This window comes from Urocitellus parryii, chromosome 1 (assembly GCF_045843805.1).
Source record: "Urocitellus parryii isolate mUroPar1 chromosome 1, mUroPar1.hap1, whole genome shotgun sequence".
NCBI classification, from domain to species: Eukaryota; Metazoa; Chordata; class Mammalia; order Rodentia; family Sciuridae; genus Urocitellus; species Urocitellus parryii.
Genome location: NC_135531.1, coordinates 118,185,984 through 118,212,597, shown reverse-complemented (window position 1 = coordinate 118,212,597; position 26,614 = coordinate 118,185,984). Strand labels below are relative to the sequence as shown.

The window sequence follows — 26,614 nt, the reverse complement described above, 5'->3', positions numbered from 1 at the left end:
CCCCTAGCACTTTTCTAGTTCAACATTTCTCCCATCTCAGCTTCCAAATTAGTTTTCAGTACTATAAGTGCCTATCACCTTACTTGGCTACAGTATATTTTGAAGTTAAGTATTGTAATATCTTTGTTTTTTTTTTTCAGTTGTCTATGTGTGATCTATTTATTTATGTGTGATGCTAATAATTGAACCCAGTGTCACACATGCTAGGTGAGCACTTTACCACTGAGCCATAATCCCAGCCCCTGGTTTTGTTCTTTTTGCTTAAATTTGCTTTGGTTACTTGAATTTTCTTATGATTCCATACAAATAGTCTGTTTTTGGTGTCTGTGGTGAGTATCATTTTGGTATTTTGATATGAATTGTATTGAATCTCTAGATCACTTTGATTATTATAGACATTTTAACAGTTCTTCCAATGCACAAACAGGAGTATCTTTTCACTTTTTGTGTGTTTTTATCATATTGCATAAGTGTTTTACAGTTCTCATGAAAGAGATCTTTTACCTCTCTGATAAAGTTTATTTCTATGTAATTTTTTCTTTTGTTGCCATTTTAAACTATGTGTTTTCTTTTTCAGTTCACTCTTGGCATGTAGAAATACTACTGATTTTTATATGTTGATTATATGTTCTGCTACTTTATGGATTTTATCAGTTGTAACAGTTTTTTGGTGGAGTCTTTGGGCCTTTCAATATTTATGATAATATATGCAAATAGGAATTTTTAAAATTTTTCCTTTCCAGTTAAGATGTGCTTTGTTTGTTTCTTTTTTTTTTTTTAAATTTTTTTACTTGTAGATGGACACCATATCTTTATTTTTATTTATTTGTTTGTATGTGGTACTGAGGATAGAACCCAGGACCTCATGTGTATGGGGCAAGCGCTCTACCACTGACTACAATCCCAGCCCAAGATGTGCTTTATTTTTTCCTCTTACTTAATTGCTTTGGTTAGGACTCCAGTACTATATTGAATAAACGTGGCAAAAATTGACATTCTTTTTACTTAAAGTCAGCATACTAAAGTGATGCAGCCACATCAATGTTTATAGCAGCTCAATTCACAATAGCTAGACTGTGGAACCAACTTAGGTGTCCTTCAGTAGATGAATGGATAAAGAAAATGTGGGGTGTGTGTGTGTGTGATATTGGATTCAGTTTGCTAGTTATTAATATTACTTAGCTTTAAAGAAGAGTTGAATTATGGCATTTGCCAGTAAATGGATGGAGTTGGAGAATATCATGCTAAGTGAAATAAGCAGTCCCAAACAACCAAATGTTTTCTTTGATATGCAGATGCTAATTTACAATGGGGGGCAGGGCACTAGGGAAGAATAGAGTTACTTTAGATAAGGTGGAGGAAGAGTGAAGAGAGGGGAGGAGAAGGGATATGGGGATAGGAAGGAGAGTAGAATGAGACAGACATATTACTTTATGTATATATATGACTGAATGACCTATGTGATTCTACAACATGTTCAATCAGAAAAATGAAAAATTATACCCCATCTATGTATGATCTATCAAAGTGCATAAATGCATTCTACTGTCATGTATAACTAATTAAAACAAATTTTAAAAAGTTTTTTTAAAAGGAAAAAAATTGACATTCTTTTTCCAAATCTTGAATTTTTATCATGAAGGGATGTTTAATTTTATCAAATGCATTTTCTGCATATGTTGAGATGATCATATGTGTTTTAATACTTGATTCTATTAATGTGATTTATCATGTTTATTGACTTGCATATATTGAACTGTCCTTGCATCCCTGGGGTAAATCCCACTTGGTCACGTGTCTAGTCCTTCTGATGTGATATTGGATTCAGTTTGCTAGTATGTTGATAAGGATATTTTGTATTTGTGTTCATCAGTGATATTAGTCTGTGCTTGCTTGCTCTCTCTCTCTCTCTCTCTCTCTCTCTCTCTCTCTCTCTCTCTCTCTCTCTCTCTCTCTCTCGATTTTAGTGTCAAGAGTAATACTGGCCTTAAGAATGAGTATGTAAATATTCCCTTCAGTTTTCTGAAATAGTTTTGAGAAGAACTTAGTATTAGTTCTTCCTTAAAAGTTTGGTAGAATTCAGCAGTGATGCTATCTAGTTCTTTCTTAGGACCTTTTTTATTATTGATTTAATCTTTTGACTCATTATTGATCTCTTCAGTTTTCTGTTTCTTCACGGTTCAGTCATGGCTGGTTGTATATATCCAGGAATTTATCCATGTCTTCTATATTTTCTAATTTTTTGTTATAGTTGTTCATGAACCTCTTTTGTATATTTTTGGTATCAGTCTTTTTCATCTCTGATTTTATTGGTTTGGGTCTTATCTTTTTATTGAAACAGGATTGCTATCTGTAATATTCTTGTCCAGAAGCCTTTTTCTTTCAGAATTTTAAATATTTATCATTCCACTTCCTTCTAGCTTGCAAAATTTCTACTAAGAATTCCACTAGTAGTCTTACAGGGCTTCCCTTCTACATGATGATTCATTTTCCCCTTGTTTCTTCCAATAATTTATTTGTCTTTAATTTTTTGACAATTTGATTACGATAGATTGAGGTATACATCTCTTTGGATTCATCTTTTTTGGTTCCTAGACTTGGCTCTCTATTTCTTTCCCCAGACTTAGGAAATATTCTGCCATTATTTCTTTGAAAATGGTTCCTGTCTCTTTCCTTCTCCTTCTCCTTCTGGAATGTTCATAGTATACTGGATAGTATCCCAGAAGTTTCTTTCTTTCTTTCTTTTTTTTTTTTTGCAGAACAGAAATCTTTATTTATTTATTAATTTTTTGCATTACATTTCTAAATACATCATTATACAATAATTTATCATCTCTGATTATATATAAGGTATGTTGACACCAAATTCACATCTTCATATATGTATTTTGTATAATGATGAGGGTCTCCTTTCACCATCCATGCTATTCCCCTTCTCCCTCTCTTTCCCTCCCACTCCTATTCCCTATCTAGGGGTAATCTTCCTCCCTTGCTCTCCCTCCCAACCCCATTTTGAGTCACCCCCCTTATATCATAGAAGACATTTGGCATTTGTTTTTTTGGGATTGGCTAACTTCGCTTACCATAATCTGTTCTAATGCCATCCATTTCCCTGCAAATGCCATGATCTTATTGTTTTTTATTGCTGAGTAATATACCATTTTGTATAAATGCCACTTTTTTTTTTCTTTTGGTATCCATTCATCCACTGAAGGACATTTAGGTTGGCTCCACAGTTTAGCTGTTGTGAATTGTGCTGCTATAAACATTGATGTGGCTGTGTCCCTGTAATATGGTGTTTTTAGGTCCTTTGGGTATAGTCCGAGAAGAGGCATAGCTGGGTCACATGGTGGTTCCATTCCCAGTTTTCCAAGGAATCTCCATACTGCTTTCCATATTGGCTGCACCAATTTGCAGTCCCACCAGCAGTGTATGAGTGTACCTTCCCCACCTCCCCCAAGCATCCTCGCCAGCACTTCTTGTTGTTTGTCTTCACAATGGCTGCCACTCTTACTGGAGTGAGATGGTATCTTAGAGTAGTTTTAATTTGCATTTCTCTGATTGCTAGAGATGATGAGCATTTTTTCATATATTTGTTGATTGATTGTATATCCTCTTCTGAGAAGTGTCTGTTCTGGTCCTTGGCCCATTTATTGATTGGATTTTTTTTTTTTTTTTGGTGCTTATCTTGTTCAGCTCTTTATATACCCTAGAGATTAGAGCTCTTTCTGATGTTTAAGGGGTAAAAATTAGTTCCCAGGATGTAGGCTCTCTATTCACCTTATATATTATTTCTTTTGCTGAGAAAAAACTTTTTAGTTTGAATCCATCCCATTTGTTGATTCTTGGTTTTAATTCTTGTGCAATAGGTGTCTTATTAAAGAAGTTGCAGCCTAGCCCCACGTGATGAAGATTAGGGCCTACTTTTTCTTCTATTAGATACAGATTCTCTGGTTTATTCCCTAGATCCTTGATCCATTTTGAGTTAACTTTTGTGCATGGTGAGAGATGGGGATTCAATTTCATTTTGTTGCATATGGATTTCCAGTTTTGCCAGCACCATTTGTTGAAGATGCTATCCTTTCTCCAGTGCATGGTTTTGGCACCTTGTTCTAAAATAAGATAGTTGTAATTTTGTGGGTTAGACTTTGTGTCCTCTATTCTGTACCATTGGTCTACTAGCCTGTTTTGGTGCCAGTACCATGATGTTTTTGTTACTATTGCTCTGTAGTATAGTTTAAGGTCTGGTAATAACAATACCACCTGTTTCATTCTTCCTGCTTAGAATTGCTTTACCTATTCTTGGTGTCTTATTTTTCCAGATGAATTTCATGATTGCTTTTTCTATTTCTGTGAGGAATGTCATTGGGATTTTGATTGGAATTGCATTGAACCTGTAATAGTGCTTTTGGTAGTATGGTCATTTTAATAATATTAATTCTGCCTATCCATGAGCAAGGTAGATCTTTCCATCTTGTAAGGTCTTCTTCTATTTCTCTCTTTAAGGTTCTATAGTTTTCATTGTAAAGATCTTTCACCTCTTTTGTTAGGTTGATTCCCAAATATTTTATTTTATTTTGAGTATATTGTGAATGGCGTAGTTTTCCTCTTTTCCTTTTCAGAGGATTTGTTACTGATATACAGAAATGCTTTTGATTTACGGGTGTTGATTTTATATCCTGCCGCTTTGCTAAATTCATTTACTAGTTCTTGAAGTTTCTCGGTAGAGTTTTTTGGGTCTTCTGGGTATAGAATCATATGATCAACAAATAGTGCCAGTTTAAGTTCTTCTTTTCCTTTAGTTATTCCTTCAGTTTCTTTCATCTGTCTAATTGTTCTGGCCAGTGTTTCAAGAACTATTTTGAATAGAAGTGGTGAGAGAGGGCATCCCTGTCTTGTTCTAGATTTTAGAGGGAATGCCTTCAGTTTTTCTCCATTTAGAATGATGCTGGCCTGAGGCTTAGCATGGATAGCTTTTACAATGTTGAGGTAAGTTCCTGATATCCCTAGTTTTTCTAGTGTTTTGAACATAAAGGGGTGCTGTATTTTATCAAATGCTTTTTTTTTGCATCTATTGAGATGATCATATGGTTCTTATCTTTAAATCTATTGATGTGATGGATTACATTTATTGATTTCCGTATGTTGAACCAATTTTGCATGCCGGGGATGAATCCCACTTGATCATAGTGCACGATCTTTTTGATAGGTTTTTGTATTCGATTTGCCAGAATTTTATTGAGGATTTTTGCATCTATATTCATTAGAGATATTGGTCTGAAGTTTTCTTTCTTTGAGGTGTCTTTTTTTGGTTTTGGAATCAGGGTGATATTGGCCTCGTAGAATGAATTTCAAAGTACTCCCTCTTTTTCTATTTCCTGAAATAGATTGTAGAGTATTGGAATTAGTTCTTCTTCAAAGGTGTTATAAAAATCTGCTGTATATCCGTCTGGTCCTGGGCTTTTCTTGGTTGGTAATCTTTTGATGGATTCTTCTTTTTCCTTGCTTGATATTGGTCTGTTTAAGTTGTATATATCTTCCTGATTCAATCTGAGCAGATCATATGACTTAAGGAATTTATTGATGGCTTCACTATCTTCTATTTTATTAGACTTATAACGTTTCAAACTAATCTTCTATATTTCTGTAGTGTCTGTTGTTATATTGCCTTTTTCATCCCGTATGCTAATAATTTGGGTTCTCTCTCATCTTCTCTTCATTAGCATGGCTAAGCGTCTGTCAATCTTGTTTATTTTTTTAAAGAACCAACTTTTAGTTTTGTCAATTTTTTCAATTGTTTCTTTTGTTTTGATTTCATTGATTTCAGCTCTGGTTTTAATTGTTTCTTGCCGTCTACTGCATTTGCTGTAGAAGCTTTTATAGGGCTTTGAGATGTAGTGTGAGATCATTTATTTGTTGGCTTTTTATTCTTTTAAGGAATGAACTCCATGCAATGAATTTTCCTCTTGCTTTCATAGTGTCCCAGAGATTTTGATATGTTGTGTCTGAGTTTTCATTTGCCTCTAAGATTTTTTAAATTTCCTCCTTGTTGTCTTCTGTAACCCATTGTTCATTCAGTAGCATATTGTTCATTCTCCATGTGATGTAGGAATTTTTCTTCCTTATTTTATCGTTGCTTTCCAATTTCATTTCATTATGATTAGATAAAATGCATGGTAGTATCTCTACTCCTTTGTATTTGCTAAGAGTTGTCCTGTGACATAATGCATGGTCTATTTTTGAGAAGGATCCATGTGCTGCTGAGAAAAAAGTGTATCTGCTTGATGTTGGTTGATATATTCTATATATGTCAATTAAGTCTAAGTTATTACTTGTGTTATTAAGTTCTATAGTTTCTTTATTCAACTTTTGTTTGGAAGATCTGTCCAGTGGTGAGAGAGGTGTGTTAAAATCACCCATGATTATTGTGTTTTGGTCTATTTGTCTCTTGAACTTGAGAAGGCTTTGTTTAATGAACATAGCTGCACCAAATACATTGTTTGGTGCATATATATTAATGATTGTTATGTCTTGTTGGTGTATGGTTCCCTTGAGTAGTATGTAGTGTCCTTCTTTATCCTTTTTGATTAACTTTGCCTTGAAGTCTATTTTATTTGATATAAGTATGGACACCCCTGCTTGCTTCTGAGGTCCATGTGAGTGGTATGATTTTTCCCAACCTTTCACCTTCAGTCTAAGTATGTCTTTTCCTATCAGATGTCTCCTGTAGGCAGCATGTTGTTGGATCTTTTTTTTAATCCAGTCTGCTAACCTATGTCTTTTGATTGGTGAGTTTAAGTCATTAACATTTAGGGTTACTATTGAGATATGGTTTGTATTTACAGCCATATTTGTTTGTTTTTGTTATTTAACTTAATTTGTTTTTCCTCTTTGATTAATTTTTCCTTTACTGTACTACCTCCCACTGTTGGTTTTCATTGTTATTTTTCATTTCCTCTTCATGTATTGTTTTGCCAAGGATGTTTTGAAACACCGGTTTTCTAGCTGCAAATTCTTTTAATTTTTGTTTATCATGGAAGGTTTTTATTTCATCTTCAAACCTGAAGCTTAATTTTGCTGGATACAAGATTCTTGGTTGAAACCCATTATCTTTCAGCATTTGAAATATGTTGTTCCAAGATCTTCTAGCTTTCAGAGTCTGTGTTGAAAGATCAGCCACTAACCTATATGGTTACCTCTAAATGTAATCTGCTTCCTTTCTCTTGTGGCTTTTAAAATTCTCTCTTTGTTCTATATGTTGGGCATCTTCTTGGTGTGGATCTCTTGTGATTTTGCGTATTAGGCTTCCTGTAGGCTTCTAGGATTTGGATTTCTGTTTCATTCTTCATGTCTGGGGAGTTTTCTAGTATTATTTCATTGAACAGATTGCTCATTCCTTTGGTTTGTACTTCTATACCTTCTTGTATCCCAATAACTCTGAAATTTGATCTCTTTATGGTATCTCATATTTCTTGGATATTCTGCTCATGGTTTCTTATCTGTCTCACTCTTGCTGTCTACACTCTTTTCAAGATGATATACTTTGTCTTTGTTGTCTCATGTTCTATCTTCTAAATGTTCTACTCTTCTGGTGATACTCTCATTTCAGTTTTTAATTTGGTTTATTTTCTTCATTTCCAGGATTTCTGTTTGTTTGTTTGTTTTTGTTATAACCTCTATCTCCCTGTAGAGTTGATCTTTTGCTTTTTGCTTCTCGGATTTGTTTATGTAATTCGTTGTCAAAGTAATCTTTCATTGTCTGCATTTGCTGTATAAAGTCTTCCTTGAGATTCCAGATCATCTGAACCATGTATATCCTGAAATCTTTATCTGACATTCCTTCTGCTGCAAATGTTACCTTCTCTAATGTTGAATTGTCGTGCATCATTTGTGTTCCTTTCTTTCCTTGTCTTTTCATACTGCTCACATTTCTTTCTAGCTCTGTGTGACTGTTGTGTTAATGTTTTTTCCCTATGTATTTATATTGCTCTTGTATAGTTCCAAAATCTCTCTGATCAGCTGTAGAACCTCGCTGGTAGCCACACCCACTGATAGATGGCAAGTAAGGTTTTCCAAGATGGATTCCGTCTGTTTCCCGCGTAGGGTGTTTGGTGAGGTGGGGGGTGCTGGGGTGACCTTGTGCTGTATTCAGAGCTCGGTCTGGTGATCCCAAGCAAAGCCTCTGCGTTCTGCGCCACCCCACCTTCCATCTGCACAGTACCCCCAGAAGTTTCTTAAGCTATTTTTGTCTCCCCCTAACCCTTTTTTGCTGCCCCGATTGGATAAGTTTTAGTAATTTGTTTCCAAGGTCACCAATCCTTCCTTCTGCTTGATCTAGCCTCATGTAGAATCCCTGTATTTAATTTTTCAGCTCAGGTATAATATTTTTCATATCAGTGATTTCTCTTTAGTTCTTTTTAATATTTTGTATTTGTTTTCAGGTTCTTCTTGCATTGCTTTCTTGAGCTCTGAATATCTTTATAGTATAATTTTTAAAATTTATTTTGAATTATTTGTTTTTGATTCTCTGCATAAATAAAAAATTTATTTCGGTTGGTTGCTGAGAGTTTATTTAGTTGTTTTGTTTGGAATATATTCCCCTGGCTTTTTTTTTTTTTTAATTTTCCTTGAATCTCTATGTTGCTTTCTCTGCATTTCATGTTGCAGCATCATCTTGGTGTACCGGCCTCATACAGGAGAGGTTTTTACCAATTCGATTGGCCAGAGATTTTAAGATGCCTCTCAAGTTGTTGTGTCTGTCCAGACCATTCTTTCTGTTTTTGGAAGCATCATGGTGTTGAGGACATGCCATGTCTTGTTGATATTCTGAACGTGATATAATCACAGCCAGAGTTTTTAACTAGTGTAGAAAGGTTTGGTGTTTTGTTACAGTGCTTTCTGTCTTCACAGTGAAGCTGAGTATTTTTATATGTCTGTCTCTTTCTTTGCATTAAGATGGGGAGAAGGGCCAGGCATGTTGGCACATGCCTGTAATCCCAGCGGCTTCGGAGGTGGAGGCAGGAGGTCAGGAGTTCAAAGTCAGCCTCAGAAAAAGCAGGGCGCTAAGCAATTCAGTGAAATCCTATCTCTAAATAAAATACGGAATAGGGCTGGAGATGTGGCTAACTTGTTGAATTCCTCTGAGTTCAATAGCTGGTATCAAAAAAAAAAAAATATGCGGGGAGAGGAGCTGGGGCTAGGGCTCAGCAATAGAGCACTTGCCTAGCACATATGAAGTACTGTGTTCGATCCTCAGCACAACATAAAAATAAAGAAACAAAATAAAGATATCATGTCCATCTACAACTAAAAATATGTATGTATTTTTAAAAAGATGGGTTGAAGATCTGTGGCAGTTGCCTGTAGTTACTATTAGGCCTGAACCTTCTGATCCTGGACGTATAACTGCTAAAAGTATACCCATTATGTGACTACCTTGTTGTTTTTCTGTGGTCTTGAGTCACTCAGAATTGCCAATTCCTCTTGACTTCAAGTCTAGGTTGTTAAAGAGACAATTCCTTAGGTGGGCAATGTGGATGTTGTGGTGCTTGGTGAATGACCACACTCATTGCAGAAAACAAGTAGGCCTGGATTTATTTCTGGGAGAGGTCTTCTGTAATGGCTAAGCTTTGGTCCCAGCTACCAAAAGCCTACTTAGTTTGTTTGCCTTATGAGTATCCCATACAAAGTTAGCTAGAAACTAGGCCATAAAGTAACTAACCACAGCAATTATGTGCTATATGCCTTTTTCAGAGAGAAAATTAGAGCATCACTTTCCTGCCCTTATTCTGCTCTGTTCCTAGGGTGTGCAGCCCTAGGAAGTGCTTAGACTCCCCTTAAGAACTAGCTCCTTGGGCTGGGGATGTGGCTCAAGAGGTAGCACTCTTGCCTAGCATGCATGCGGCCCAGGTTCAATCCTCAGCACCATATATAAAGATGTTGTGTCCGCCGAAAACTAAAAAATAAATATTAAAAAAATTCTCTCTCTCTCTTTATTAAAAAAAAAAAAAAAAAAAAACAACAACAAAAAAAAACTAGCTCCTTGTTCTGCAATCAAGGAATACTAGTGTATGTATAGACCCTTCTAGTCCCAGAGCTACCAAGTTTAGGATGGTGTCCTTTTGTTCATAGTTTTTAAAATTGGGATTTTCAATATGTGTACCAAATTTCCTTTGGAAAAGAAACACGATGTTACCTTGTTTTAAGCTCCTTTTCTGCACTGTACCAGGGGCATGAAGGTGTTTACATACCCATATAAAAAAAATACCACCTTTCCTAGTCTATAGAGATGTGTATTTTATTCCCTTCTCCTTCCAGAACTAGAGAGATTTAGAATGTGGTTCCTTAGGTGGATATTGTGAGAGTTGGGGCATTTTATGTATACAGTCTTCTTCTAGACTGTCAGTGGGTTAATAATTGACTTTTTCTTCCACTCCTCAGTGCAAGTCAATTAAAAGCAGAAAGCAGCCAGATGTAGTGGCAACTGCCTGTAATTCTAGTGTTTTAAATAGAAGTATTACAAGTTTCAAGCTAGCCTGGGCAACTTAGACCCTGTCTCAAAATAAAAAATAAAAAGGGCTGTATATACATATGCTCAATGGTATAATCCCCTGGGTCCAATCCCCAATACTGTGTTTTTTAAAAAAGGGGGGAAAAAGCCAGAATTCAATAAGTGCTGCAGGGGTGTTTTGTACATTTTTTTGAAAGATGGAGAGGGAGAAACCTCTTCTCTGTACTGCTCCCAGGAAGGTGAAGTCCTAGTTTCGGCTTTTGTACCTGAATAAAACCCTACTTATTTTTCTGGGTTCTAGAAAGATCTTGTTTATCTAGTCTTCTCCTGCTCCCATAGTTGATGAAGTAAAAAATCATGGAGATTCTTAGGATTATAGCATTATATGTGAAGTCTAGACTCTCTCCTCCATAGGAGAATACTTGGTGTTGGACATTCCTTTCCCAATTTTATAGTGCAGTTCCCCGGGGTAAGGTTCATACTTGAGTGTGCGTTGGCTTTCCCCACATGTTTGATATGGAGATTTTTTGAGTTGTCCAGTGGTTGGAAGTCTCTCCACTGATTTCTGACTTTCTCTTAGGGAGAATTGATTGATTGATAGGTGCTTATTTTGTGTTTCCAAGGGTAGAAGGAGAATCAGGAGTTTCCTATTCTGCCATATATGTGTTCCCTTTCAGTTTCTTTCTGATTTTAATAATTGCTTCTAATTACATAATTTTTTTAAAACTTCTATGAGTATAATATACTTTTCTTAATGTTCTGATAAGTAGGCTTCTGCAAGTGAAATTTTTTTTGTGAGTTTATATCTCACATTCTATCACAGCCTTCCTTGATTTGGTTTTAGTTATCTGTTCATTTATGACTATGAATCCTACATATGTGGCCCCACTTAACTACTCTGGTTATATGTTCCCAAGATGACTTCAGCTGGATTTCTTTAACCCTGATCCTCTAAAAGTTCATTTCTTGATATTGAATATGGTTTTGTTTTCATCAGCATATTTTTTTTAACATTTATTTTTCAATTGTAGTTGGGCACAATACTTTTTTTTTTTTTTTTTTATGTTGTGTTAAGGATCGAACTCAGGGCCTCACATGTACTAATAAGCGAGTGCTTCTACTGCTGAGCTACAACCTCAGTCCTTGATCACCATATTTTTAATCATCCTTTGTTTTTAGGGGACTATTGCAGGGCAATGGGGGATTGTTGTTGTCCCACTGTCATCTTGAAACTGGAAAGTAAAGCCAGAGAACTATTTACAAATGCATCAGAATATTATGACCACTGAAATTTGTAAAACTGAACAGATTCTAGCCAATAACTTGCTATATTTAACTAATATATTTATTTAATGTATGACATAGCAATATCTAAATTACCAGTTTCTGATATTTTTACAAATTTTGGGGGCCACTTTCTGTCACAATTATTTCATATTCTCAGATTGTAAGTTATTTTGTTCATTTATCTGTTCACTTAGTCTTAGGTTAAAATGTCATATTGAAGAAGCTTAACCTAAATCCCCAAATGTATGACATACTTCCTTCTTTTGCCTCTATAATGCTGTATGCATAGTTTCATCTTTAAGAACAATATAACAAAATTAGTGTCTGTTTCCCCCACCAAAATGTAAGTTTCATGAGGACAGAAACTATTTTTTCATTATATGCCTGGTACTTGGTTTCAGTGCCTAAAATAGGTTAGGCTAATCATTAAATATGAAATTGAACCTAAATTCACTTTATTTTCAGTCCGAAAAACTTGTTTTAAACTTCTGTAGTTAGATTTGCTTCTGGTGCTCCACCATGAACTAATCTTTTCATTTTTATATGTTTTATGTTTTTTATTAATAAATAGTCTTTAAAACTGTCAAATGATTTAGAAAATGTATATTTACACTTTAAAGGATATTTAGGAATATTTTTCTGTTTTTTGTTTCTTTGTTTTTGCAGTGCTGGGAATTGAATAGGATCTCACACATACAAGGCAAGCACTCTGCCACTTAGTTACATCTCCCTCAATACAGCCCAGTACTTTCCTTTAATATAACACTAACCCAAAGAGTACACTACTTTTGTGTTACAGCAGTATAATAAATAAACATTAGTTGTATATAAGGTAACTTAGAAATTAGATCTAAAACTAGGAAACATTACATATATAATTCATCATAGATTTAAATGTTGTTTTCTTTTCTTAGTTCATTTCAAACAAACCAGTTTACTGGAATGGTGTATCAGACAGTACTGCTTCCTCATCGACATTCCTTGAGAACAGGAAGCTTAGATGAAGCAATAACTCCCAGTACATCACCATCTCAATGGCCAGGTATAAATAATTTGTATATGAATGAGTTCTTTCTCAGTCTTTTTAAATCAAATTTGGGTTGTTTTTGCCATATGATGATCATTGTTAAATTTTTGTAGAATTGACAACAGTTGATCATTCACCACTTATGACGAATTCTGCAGTTACTTAACATTAGTATTTCCTTGGTCATTATACTGAAATAACTCAAGTCTTTTGTTATATTTTTTAAAAAATTTTGCTCTTCTCATAATATCAAAATTTATGCCATTGAATTTTTATTTCTGATATTTGAGTCAGACTGCAGATTTTCAGTGTTTAAATAGAATAGCCCAACATTTGTTTATTAAGTATAACTTTTACTGGTTAAGAATCTAGTGAAGAAAATATTGAATCCTGATTTGGTATAATTTTTCAAGAATTAGAAAAAATACAGTTAATTTTTAACTTAAAAGTTTATCATCAATGGCAGCTATGTTTGTTGTTTGTTCTTAGGAATAACTTGTCTAATTAGACTTTTGAATTCTTCTGGTGAGGAAGCCCAGTCGGGACTTACAATCTTGCTCTGTGAGATTCTCACAGCAGTATATCTTAGCCTCTTCATTCATGGCCTGGCAACACATTCTAGTAATGAACTATTTCGGATTGTGGCCCATCCCCTAAATGGAAAAATGTGGTCTGCTGTATTTGGTGGAGGTGCACATGTTCCCAGCAAAGAACAGGTGCACTCAAAAGCTTTACGCGGTGAGTTTTTAGTCTTTTTTCTTTGTTTTTTTTAAGGCTGAAGTTTTTATTTATTTATCAAAATGGTTACTTTGTCAAACGTAATTACATTTTAATTTACTCACAGAAAACTCTTATTAAATACCATTTCTTAAAGCTTGAGCAAAAAATTTTATGAGGAAAAGTGAATTAAAATCTCTGGTGCCATTTTCACTCTTTTAAGATATTCCTGCACCAGTGATTAGAGTTATCAAATGCAATTTTATTAAGTCTTTTACTATTGTTTTGAAATATACTGTAACATTGGTTTTTGTTCTATCCCAAATACAGATTCTCTCTTCTTTCTTTGGCAGGAAGGCACTTTGCTGTGCCTAGTCCCCACCAGGTAGTGGTATTCTCCATGGAATGTGTGGGCTTTTCCAAAGCTCTTTCAGCCATCAGTTCTCATAGCCCTCCCAGTCTTGCAGGCAAGATATTAGCTTTAGAAATAGGCTTTTATAATTCAGCTTGCTTTGTGTTGTTTTAGAGGGGTTGGTGTAGAGTGGAACAGTTTCATTTTGTTTGGCATTTTTGGAAAACTAAGAATTTTCCTTTAATCAAGCCATATTTTTGATTTAAAATAATGATTAGCATTTTACAAAACTGTTAACAGCTATTTGTTCTGCTTTCAAATTCTCCATTTTGGATATTTTATATCACTTAACCTTTAACATTTATAAATGTGTAAAAATTTAAAAAAAACTCAATGCTAATCATGAGAAATCAGGCTATGGCTTGAAATGACTGGAAAAAATTTCTAAATGAGGCTGCTTTTATGACTTGCATATTATAATTCTTGCCATTAGGGTTTTGGATTTCTAAGTGTTTATACTACCATGAAACGTTAAATATTTTAGATAATTATATTCCCTTTTCATCTCTAATGTTAAAATTTTATATATTACATTTATTTAAAATTTGAAACAGCAAACTTTCTCAATTTGAAAAGAATCTTCATAATGCTTTCTGACTTTTTTGTTTTTGTCATTTATTGACCCATAAATGATAACCTTGACTTTCAAATTATGAAAATTATAGGGTATAGATTTATGAATTAATATATAGTTCTGGAAAGCCTGATTCATCCTATACTGGCATTGAATACGTAAAAAAAAAATTGTTAATGATTTTCAAAATCTAAGCTCTACACACACATTTGAGAAGTTCAGCAAAATTATTTCTTTATGAGTTTTAGTACACTTCTTTTCTACCATCTACATTCAACTTATACATGTACTTATGTGTATTTGTGGGCTTGCATATTTATGTGTTCAAAGTCCACACAATTGAGAATTTGATGGGCTTCATTGCTTTAAGAATAAATTATTGCCAAAATCTACACCATGATTGATAAATTATGTCTTTCTCTCCCCACTCCCCTATAATTTGTTGGTACTTGAGATTAAACCCCATGCTTGCTAAACAAGTAGTCTATCACTGAACTACATCCCCAACACTTTTATTAGTTTATTTTAATACAAGGTTTCATAAGTTGCTCCAGTTGACCTAAAACTTGTGATCTTCCTGCATCAGCCTTCCAAGTAACTGGAATTACAGATGTGTGCCTCTGAACCCAGCTGCTAAAATTGTTTGAATGAAGCTAATATTAAAAGTTAGAAAAGTAGTTATTTTGTTAAATATTAAATAATTATTAATAGCATTCATTATGCTTCCCCAAAGCAGTTTCCACTAAATAGTGGTTCACATCGTGATACAACAAAAAGTCCTGGTAGCCAAGATTCCACTTTGTCTTTTTAATTGGATTTTTTTTTTTTTTAGTTATTTAATTGGAATTTTTTTTCCAGTTACTTAGTATTTTCTTCTTTCTAATTCAGATTTCTTCCCCGCTCCCAACAAAAATAAATAAATAAATAAAAATGAAATCTCCCAAACCAAGCAAGGATTCTGTCCTTTATAAGATTAATACTTATAATAAAGAAAATTTATTTGTAAATTTAAACAAAAGTCAACATTTTTTCACTAAAGGGACCTTTTGGTGTCCCCCAAGTGTTATATGCCCTTGCAGCACAAAAGCAGCTCTATAAAGTATGTAAACAAATGAGTATGACTATTTTCCCTCTCCACAAAAAAAAAATCTTTACAAAAATATGTTGTAATTTGGGCTCAGATTCTGGCTCAGTGGTAGAGTGCTCACTTAGCACGTGCAAGGCACTGGGTTTGATCCTCAGCACCAAATAACATTAATAAATAAAATAAGGCTGCTGTGTCCAAATATAACTAAAAAAAATTTTAAAAAATATGTTCTAGTTTGACAGCCCCTGCTTTAGAAGTAGAAGTAGTTTGTCAGTGCCTCATTGGAATAAAATACTTGCCGTCTTTGTTAAAAGAATTTCAGTTTTTAAGAACTAAAGTTATTGTTACTAGGCATGGCATGGACTTCACTTTGGATCTCTTCCAAGTATTTGATGTAATTTCAAAATAGGACTTGTGCAATAGGACAAATAGCAACAGAGAATAATTCATAATCTTTACTACCATGGCCCCTAATTTCCTTTAACAAGTTCAGGATCCAATTCAGTTTTGGCTCTTTTAAACTTCTGAAAATATACAAGGTAAATGGCTTCTTCTCAGACCTCCTAGTATCTTGCCTGGTATTTATCTGCCTACCACACTTTGCTTCCTGCTCTGATCATTATTTTCTTTCTCTGGTCCATACACTTTATCCTAAATTAAACTTTTTTCTTCTGCCTTTCCTCCTTAAGAACTTTAAATTTCAAATACAAATTTGGCATTTTCAAATGCAGGTTTATTTATTAAATTTACCTTTATATATTAAAATAATAAAAAATTTTTTGTCATATCTCTTTTCTGGTTTTTAAAATAGTTATTTCCTGTTATTTCTGTTTTTTGTATCAGTTAAAAAGAAATTTCATATGAAATTCACTTTGAAAAAAACTTTCACAATCTACAGGAGTAAGATTTATAGGTCTATTGATTTTAGTATAAAATAATTGGTAAATTAATTTGGGCTCTTTTTTTAATTTTCTGAAAAAAAGTCATTTAATACTCTAGTCTTATTAATATGAAATGTTAAAAAAGGATAAATTTTTGCTAAGGAATGTCCACATGTGTGTAAAAAAACAAAGAAACAAAGAAAGAAAGAAAGAAAGAAAGAAAGAAAGAAAGAAAGAAAGAAAAATACATTCTTATTAACTAACCATCAGGTCTCAGTTCCACCCATTTTTGCTATACAGGGATGTATGAAAAATCTTACTCAAAGTCCAGGTTGGTCCTTGTTTGACCACTTGGATTTATTTGTTTGCTTATAGGCAAAAATACTATTGCATAAATATTTTTTCAAATACCATTATAAGTACCTTCATAATCTATATCCTACCATTAACTGAATCTCAAATAATAAAAAATATCAAGTGACCAGAAATTATTTGCATCTGTTTAACATCTTGTTTTGGGAAACATGATAGCCAAATAAACATGTTTACTTAGTGGTAAGGCTGATTGTAGTCACATCCAGGTTTTGGTATTCATCTGTCTTTGAGAACCCAGAAACTTATTTTAAATACAAGCAGTGATGCATATAACTGTAGGAACACTTAAAGAAAACATGAATGATGTGATTTATCATTTTTTTAACCAGGAAAAAAAAAACGTTTACCCATTAAAGGATAAAGCTAAAAAGACTTGTTGGAGCTAGTCAGAGAGAAGAAAGGGTAGGGAGGAAAGGAGAGGGAATAAGTTAAGAAGGGAGATTGTGATAGTGAAGGTAGTAATGGCAATTAGAAACAGCAGTTTTGTGAAGCAGATCTTGTAAAAGCTATGGAGAGAGAATCTGACTGCTGAAAATCAAACAAGATAAAAGACCAGCAGTAGTGATTTTCAGTATGAAGTAAAATTCTGAAATCTCAGTTTTTGAAGGCATTATTACATTCTGAAAACACACCAACACAACCCTGCAGCTGATAAATTTTAGATTATATGTAAGCAGCCCTGCAGGTATGGATTATTATAAAATATAATCTTGATATCCTAAGGGTCTCATTGCATTAAATAGTGATCAATATACATTGTTGACCAAGAGGATGAAATAACATATTTAGAAAAGTGGTTCTGAATTTGGTCAAAATTAACATAAAATTTTTGGCTTTTAAATTTTATCAAATGAAAACTGACAAGTCTGGAATATTTCATTTTCCTAAATATCCTGTTAGTATCAAAGTATTGTGTATTGAAGATGAACTACTTGTTTAGAACCCCTAAATGTCTGTTTTCTAAAAAGTGTTTTCAAAAGCTTGGTACTAATACAAGAATTTGAAAGTCAGCATTTGTTTTTCCCTTCTAATATAAATTCTTTTCTTTGCAATAATGGTCTCATGAATTAAATTATTTTTTTTTCTTTATGTGTCTGTCATATACTTAATGCACCAATTATTTTAGAGACATAATATTTAAACACAAGCTTTGTAATTTAAGAAAATGATAAATTTTACTAGATTGTAGCTTGGCAGAGCAGAATTCTTAATGAAAATTTTAAAATAAATTAGTCTAAGTTTAAATCTTATTGTGAATTTTAAATAATAAAATTAGATTTTTCTAACTAAACTGTATTACAGGTGATATGTATGTACATGGAGTTCTTAATAAGTTTGTCATATGGTTAATTATAAAGGAGAGCATTGGCTAAACAAATAGAAATTTTTAAAAAATATATTTTTGTTTTTGGATAACAGTTAGAAATCCATACTTTTGCTTTTTATTGCATACTGTAAAGCAAAACAAAATATTTTTCTTTTATTTTAATAATATTTATTGCATTGGTGATTATTTGCAATTAAAAGAATTATAAATTGTCTTATAAATTTATAGTAATGACTTTTGTCTACAAAGTGAAGAATGAAATATAAAATGAATATTTTATTTGCAGTAAACATAGCATAAGTTTTTTTTAACTATGAGGCTGCTAATGACAGGTATGCTAAAGACATTTTAAACTATATTTTTAGCATTTTATTATTTATGATAAATGTAGATCAGAAAATCTGTATTTTCTTTTTCCTGTAAAACTTGTATAAAGATAAAAGTTCAGTATTCAGTGATTATCACATATTATATTCTGTATTTCGTGATTATCACATGTTGTTGCTGTCATTCCTTTAGCAAAATAGCAAAATTTCTTGACCAGAAAGGTAAGACTTCATATTTAAAATTGGTATTTAAGATACAATTGAATAGGGCTGGGTTGTGGCTCAGTGGCAAGTGCTCAACTAGTATGTTTGAGGCACTGGGTTCGATCCTCAGTACCACATAAAACAGTAAACAAACAAAATAAAGGTATTGTGTCCATCTACAAATAAAAAAGAAATCTTTAAAAAAAATACACACACACACACACACACACATATAAAATCAAACATGCCAACCACTTTTAAACTGGTGATTTATTATCAAGAACTGTTAAAAGATTGACAACAAAAGAATATGTAATTTTCCTAGGGAAGGGAATACATTTTTTGTTAGTGTCTCAAATGTATTTTGTGTGAGGGCTGTATAATACAAATTTAAGTTTAAAAAGCATTCCATTCATTAATTTTATAAAATTAGAGAAGACAAATTCTTATATAATATGGGTAGAGAAAGCACAAAGGTTGACTCTCTAGCAAATGCACAGTTCTAGACTTTTACAGAAATTTTACTCCTAAAACTAGATGACAAATCTAAGTTTTTGTATAACTTTAAACAAAAAGAAATACCTATCTTACCTAGACTTCATTTAGTATTTCTGATACTGAACATATTATCTTTCTCCCAACCTTGTTTTCTAATATTTTTGGCAGTCCCAATTCCTGCAGCAAAATGACTTTTATGTATTTCCTTCATTCTAATTGGGGAGTGAGGTGTACTGGGAATTAAATCCAAGGCTTTACATATGGCAGGCAAGTGCTCTACTACTGAGCTACATCCCTAGCCCTAATTCTATACATATATATATTTTTTTTAGTCTGATGTAAATTAAGATTAAAAAAAACATCAAATTTGCCATGTTAACTTTTTTATGTGTATGACCAGTAGTGTTAAATATATTCACATAGTTGTGAAACAGATCTTCAGAACTTTTTCATCTTGCGAAATCTGAAACTATATCCATTCAACAATTCTCCTTTTTGTCTTGCCCCTGAACTTTTATAATTACCTTCTTAGTTTCTGTTTCCAGAAATCTGTCTATCTTAGATAATGCATATAAGTGTAATTATACAGCATTTTTCTTTTTGTGACTGGCTTATTTTATTTAGCATAACATCCTCGAGGTTTATCCATTTGTAGCATGTGACAGAATTTTCCTCCTTTTTAAGGCTGAGTAATATTCCACTGAATGTATAAGTTCCATTCAAATTTTCAATAAAATTTGTTGAGTTTGAGCTGAAATCTTACAGATAGAACAATATTATGGCCCTTGGAGCGATTGAAAACTGAGTAATACTGTAGAACAGTGATCTCTGGACTTCTAATTACATAATCCTGTCCACAAAACATTACTGAGCAATCCCCTAGTGTATGCATATTTATATGTCATATTATTGGTCTGATATGAAACACTGACAAAATATTTTTTTCCTCGTTTTAACACTTCAAGATACAAGGTAATGTACATGTAATGATTCTGGGAAAATCCTGAGAATCAAACAAGCTTTCTAATATCTGGATAGTATCATATGTTAGACTTTTTTTTTTAATGTCATTAACCTTATTCTTTGAAGATCTAAGAATACCTTTAATTCACTGCTTCTTTAATCTTTTCTCTTTTTGAAATCTTTGAAGTTTACTTGTAAAATTGTTATACATTTAATTTTGAGGATTTGTTTTTATACTTAATTTGTGTTCATATACATTTATACTTACCCTTTTTACCTGAAGTGCCCCAGTGATAAAACAAAGTGAATATATACCTGAGATTGAGGATTTAGACTGATTTGTTTTGTTGAAAGCAAGGAATGAATATGAAATCTATTTTATCTTAAACTTTAACTACATGACATTTATATTGTCTATATCTGTATTTCTCTCAACATAAAATATTTTCAACCATCATTTAAGTAATTTACCTTCTCCCTATCTATCAGGGCTATATTTGAAGGTCCAGGATGATATGCCCCCTGAAGTTTCATTTACCTCTCACACTCAGTAGGATTTGATTGAAAAGTAGAGAGTGAGATGGTTCTGCTGATTAAGTTCAGTTTTTAAAGAAACAATATTTGAATGTATAGTCAGAATATTAATTTCATTGTGTCTTACAATAGTAAACTGAAATTAGAAATATTGACAATAACTTTCCTATTACGTTTGAATTTCAATCACAGTAATATATGTGTATTAGTGAATCAAGTAGTACAGTAGAACTTATTACAAAAAGCAGCATTATCATTCTTATTTGTCTAATACTTCTCATTCTCATTCCTTGAGGAATCTTTCCTTAGACATAGCCTCTTAATCATTTCTCCATTTCTGTTTTGAGGTTTTTTTAAGAGTTTCTTTTACTCTGAAAAAACCTCAGAACAGTTCTAAGAAAAACAGTATAGAATGTGCTGAGGGTAAAAAAAAGTTTCGTAAGGGAAGGAAGGTATATTAGTCTCCATAGTCTATAATCTTGATATGAAAGCCTGCTTTTGGAACTACTTTCTATGTACAAAAGCAACTGAGAAATGCACTTTTTAAATTTATGTCAGAACTTTTCTTAGTTGTCTGACATTTCCCCATGTATGCCGTCATTTTTCTTTAGCCACTTTTTAACCTCTCCATCCCTCTTATAATTCATAAACTCTACATACAGGTTCCTCTTCAGTTTTGTTTTTAGGATGTGTATTAATAGGTATATTGGAAACTTGATTTTGATTATCAGATATTAAGAACAAAGAAAAATTTACACATTTAATATGATAAGTATTTTTAAAGTAATTTGAAAGATTAAGTAATAATGATACCACTATTTATATTCTTAGAATACTAACATTTTTAAAAATCTTTCTTGTTTTCTGAAATAACCAAATTACTGTACTAAACTCAGAGCTTGACTGTAGCTTGATATATTTGCATGTGCATGCTGTGTCTGCAAGCTGAGTAGCTTTAAACAATAAAACATTGTATTACAGTACGAATTTTATATCCCTGTTGGGAGGTAAGTTAAATCTCATTGGAACCATTGAAGAATATTGGTATGCCTATAATGTGAATTATTTGCTGTATGTTACAAAATACTTGATTCTCTACAGGTTATTTGCTGCTTGTGTTGGGGATTGAACTCAGGGCCTCTTGCATGCTAGGCAAGAGTTCCACCACTGAGCTACACCCCTGGCTGGGCAGTTTGCCTCTTATGACTTAGTGTTGATTAAAAATTTGTCAAGACTTTTTTAATGCTAATGTCTTTAGGGTTCTAGAGTAGAATACTTACTAATTATGAAGAATGTTCAGAAAGTAAAACAGTAAAGATTGTATTTTCTCTTTATTCTTTGTATTTCCATTGACTAGAAAATTCCATCTCTGAACCATTTCCAAAGGTGTGAAACAGTTTAAATAAGTAATCATGATACGCAAATTTTTAATTTTTTTAGTGAAAAATGTAGTTTTATACTAGATATAATGCCAAGTGGTTATTGAAGATCTCAAAAATGAATTGTTCCCTTTAATTAATATTGACATTCCATCCTGTGCTTTAAAAAACAAAGTTGTGGCTGGGGAGCATGGTAGTTCAATGGTAGAGCATGTGCTTAGCATGCATGGGACCCTGGATTCAGTCCCCAGAAAGCCACCCACTTCATTCCCCTGACACACACCAAAAACCAAAAAACAAAACAAAACAAAAATCCTCCAAGTAGATGGGTATAGTAAATTTCCTTCCATGTTTATAGATAAATTGTGGACCTGCTTACAAACAGACGTTATATCCTATTATCCTATATATACAGTTGATAAGTCAGCATTCAAAGAATTTAGATAAAAGCAGAGGTTTCTATACAAAGAGTTTTTTGGCTCACTTCCCTTACCTATTTTCTTATCTGCTCTATACTTTCATAATCATATCTTGGTGTTTTTGGTATATGCTTATTTGTAGTTACACTTAGATGAAATAACTACAATGAAAATAGTACTTACTTTAATAATACTTTTTCTTCTTAGTTTCTTCACTAGTTGAAGAAGGAGAAAAACAGAACAAACGTTTTAGGCCATCAAAAATATCTTGCAGAGAATCTGCCCCACTGACCTCCTCCTCACCACCGGTAAGCCAAGAGTCACTGACAGTCAAAGAGAAGTTCATCCCACCTGAACTCAGTATCTGGGACTATTTCATTGCCAAGGTAATAAAAGTACTGTCTAGATCAATAATTACATGATGAAATGGAAATAAAGGTGTTTAAAATAAGTGTACTTGTTGGTGCTTCCAGGTATCTTTCTACAGTACTTTAGAAGATCTTTTTTTTTTTTTGTATCAGGCTACATTTAAAAAAAATACTAAAATACTTATTATAGTGTTTGTTTTATCTATGTGTGTTTGTGTATAAATAAGTTTGAAGGTGGTTTTTCATAAATTATGATTTCAATATTTTAAATAAAGTTGTTAAATAAAAAGAACTTAGTTAACACTTCATTGTTAATGTGATTGATAGGGATTTAAGAACAAAGATCATGAGAAGTGCCCTGATCATCTATCATCATGCTCATTCTTTTCTTTTTTTTTCCCCAGTGCTGGGGATCAAACCCAGGGTCTCCTTCATGCTAGGCAAGTGCTCTACCAAAGATATATCCCTAGCTCCTCATTCTTTTTTAATACTACAGACAGTCCCATGTTGTTTTGACAGATACAAATTTCAGCACCAGTGTTGAGCTAAATAACATTACCTCAATAACATGATTCAAATTTAATTTACAGTAGTATGAATAAATGAGAATAATTGCATGAAGTATAAATTCTCCTGTTATCTCTTTATTTCACTGAATAGTATGTAAATAACAGAAAAATCTCATGATCAGGAAACAGTCAATTCAATTCTTTTGAATTTTGTCAGTGATTAATCATTTAACACTATTATTCTGTTCACACATAGCACAGTATGTAGTTGTTTTTTTTTTTCTCCCCAGATAAACTCGTGATATTTTACAAAATTAGATAACAAAGAGGGAACTAATCAACTGAAATGAAAGTGAAACAAACAAACAAAAAAGAGTAATAGTGCTGAGAATAAAATTCAAATTCAACATAAATGGAATTATAGAAAATATAAATAGGGGGGCTGGAGTTGTTGCTCAGCAGTAGAGCGCTCGCCTAGCATGTGCAAGGCGCTGGGTTCGATCCTCAGAACCACAGAAAAATAAATAAAATAAAGGCATTGTGTCCAACTACAACTAAAAAAAATATTAAAAAAGGAAAGTCAATAAAATAAAACTGGAAATGTTGACATTGCTGCCATTTGAAAGAGTGCAGATATACAGACAGGAATTTAGTGAGGATAAACTTATCAATATAAATATAGGAAGTTGTGAGGAAGGATGAAAACGTTCCAAAGATAGTAGTGTTGACAAAAATAAATAAACCAACCAACAACAAACCCCTCCACATTAAAGAGATATATAACATTAAAAGTAGAAAGAGTAAAATACTAGAAGCTGACACAAACTTATAAATTATATGACAATTTCTAAAGTATAGAAAAGATGGTTGCTTTATAAGTTATAGAGTTAGAAGAAGGCAAACACTATTCAAACTATACTATATATATCCTTGGGAAGCTTTTTACATATGAAACACTTCTTAATATTTCTAATATTTAAATTATAATTTACTTAATGCTTTCCTATTTTATAAAATGTTTTTTATACATTTATACCCAACAGTAAGAACTTTAAGTGTTTTGATAAATATTTTTAAAGGTCATAGAACACTTGTGATTATTGCCATTGATTTTTTTTTTAAAGAGAGAAAGAGGATTTTTAATATTTATTTTTTAGTTTTTCGGTGGACACAACATCTTTGTTTGTATGTGGTGCTGAGGATCGAACCTGGGCCGCACACATGCCAGGCGAGCGTGCTACCACTTGAGCCACATTTCCCAGCCTCCCCATTGATTTTTAAGATGTATTGTATGATTTCTGTTTGCATAATATCTCTCACCCCTAACCTGGATACTGGGGATTGAACCCAGGGGCCTTCTACCACTGAGCTACACCCCCAGCCCTTTAAAAAATTATTTATTTTGATACAAGGTCTCACTAAGTTTGGAGGCTGGCCTCAAATTTGTGATTTTCCTGCCTCAGTCTGCCAACTAGCTGGGATTATAGTTGTATACTACCACACCCAGCATATAGTACTGTGTTACTGTACAAAGCAAGGACTACCTACCTTCTACCTTTCATCTGATTAAACAAATTCTTCATGTCTTAAACTTCTAGATGTTCTTTTTATTGCCTTGTATTAATTGCATCTAACTATTCTCGGATGACACTAAGCCCAGGCCACAAAACCTTTGATTTGATTTGATTTTTTTATAGCCAACATGATTCATTATTCAGGTAATGAAAGGAGTGTTTGCCTTTTTGTTCTTCATTGCCTTTTGCAGAGTCATTTGTTCATTGAACAAATGTTTAGAAAGCATTTTTATCTGTGAATGTCTTTATTTCATTTTGATTTTTGAAAGATACAGGATTATATTTAGCAAGACTTTATTTAACTGTCTTGTTCCTGGATTTCCTTGTTAAATTTATGGCTGATCTGCCCTGTTCCAGTCAATGTTGCAACCAAAGGCTAGTTGAGATGTTAATCGTCCCTAATTATTTGAGTCTGAGGTATCTGTTGTTTTTGATAATGCCCATGGACATGAAATTTTAAAGCTAACCCTATCTTGAGATGAAAAAGGAGTGGCTCCACCAACATGCCAGATTCTCTTGGTTTTATTCAGATTCAGTAGATTTTCTTAAATCTTCTGTGTACTATGTGTATTTGGTCAATTTGCTGTGCCTGTTTTTGAAAACTTCCTTACTCAGCTATTCCAGAAGTTCCACCCTGCATGCTGTGTTGCATTTCCCTCAAGCCAATAACTTTTTAAACTTCCTACATTTCCTATTCCATTCTCTCCTTGCTATCTCCCACCCACCCCAGATGGTGCTGAAGATTGAACCCAGGGCCTCAGAAGTGCAAGTTAGGCAGGTGCTGTATGACTAACCTAACTCTCTAGTTCCTCACTCATAATTTGCATCACTTTATAAGTCATTGAGAACCATGCAATCAAACCACACTGGTTTACCATCTTTCTTTTCTCCTATTATGATGGAGGTAGAGTCCTTCCTATCAAAGACCATTTCCTCCAGTTTTGTTCTGAATCCTTTTCTTTTTTCCTCTGTTCTCACATCTTCAGTACTTCTGTTCTTTATTGGCTCTTTAACCATCAGAATTATGCTATAGTATCTATACTTCCAAACACCTACTTCGACCCTAACACTTTTTCTGCTACTTTGCCACTTTCTAAAACAACATACATATTTTCTTTTCTACTGCCTTACATTATTTCCTTTTTGTAATAACTCATTGTATGCTTTCAATCCAGTTACCACATTGAAACTATTTTTGTTGAGTGGCAGGTGACATCCATGTGAAATATAAAAAATTTTTTTTCATTATCATTTTATCTGACTTATTATTATTAGCGACATTTAACCAACTTACCACTTGCTCTTTAGAAATTCTTCTTTTCCGTTGCCTTGAAGTCAGTCTCATCGAGCTTTGTTTCTCCTAAATCTTCATCCTTAAAGTTGCTCAAATTAGAAGCCCAGAAATCATTGTTTTTCCTTTTTTCTTACTTTCCAAATATGTTGAACACAACTTGAGTCTGTTATTTCTCTACAGCTCTAGTCCTAATACCTATATGTGAGCTGCCAATTCTTGGATTAGTTGCTGTTGTTTCCATTTCTACTCTTGCCATTGTCATTTTTCTCCTAAGAGTGTAGTCATAGTGATATCATTAGATTATAAGTCTCAATTCCTGTTCTCTGCCTAAAAGGCATTAGTGGCAACC

At 33.1% G+C, this 26,614-nt stretch overlaps 1 protein-coding gene across 1 annotated transcript in view; it reads left to right on the top strand.

Moving 5' to 3' along the window:
• Positions 1 to 26,614, top strand: part of LOC144256173 (dmX-like protein 1) — a 166,237-nt gene that overhangs the window by 85,763 nt on the left and 53,860 nt on the right. Inside the window, 3 exon segments of the mRNA XM_077801257.1 lie at positions 12,712 to 12,839; positions 13,314 to 13,562; positions 22,728 to 22,906. Coding sequence (XP_077657383.1) covers positions 12,712 to 12,839; positions 13,314 to 13,562; positions 22,728 to 22,906 — 556 coding nt within the window.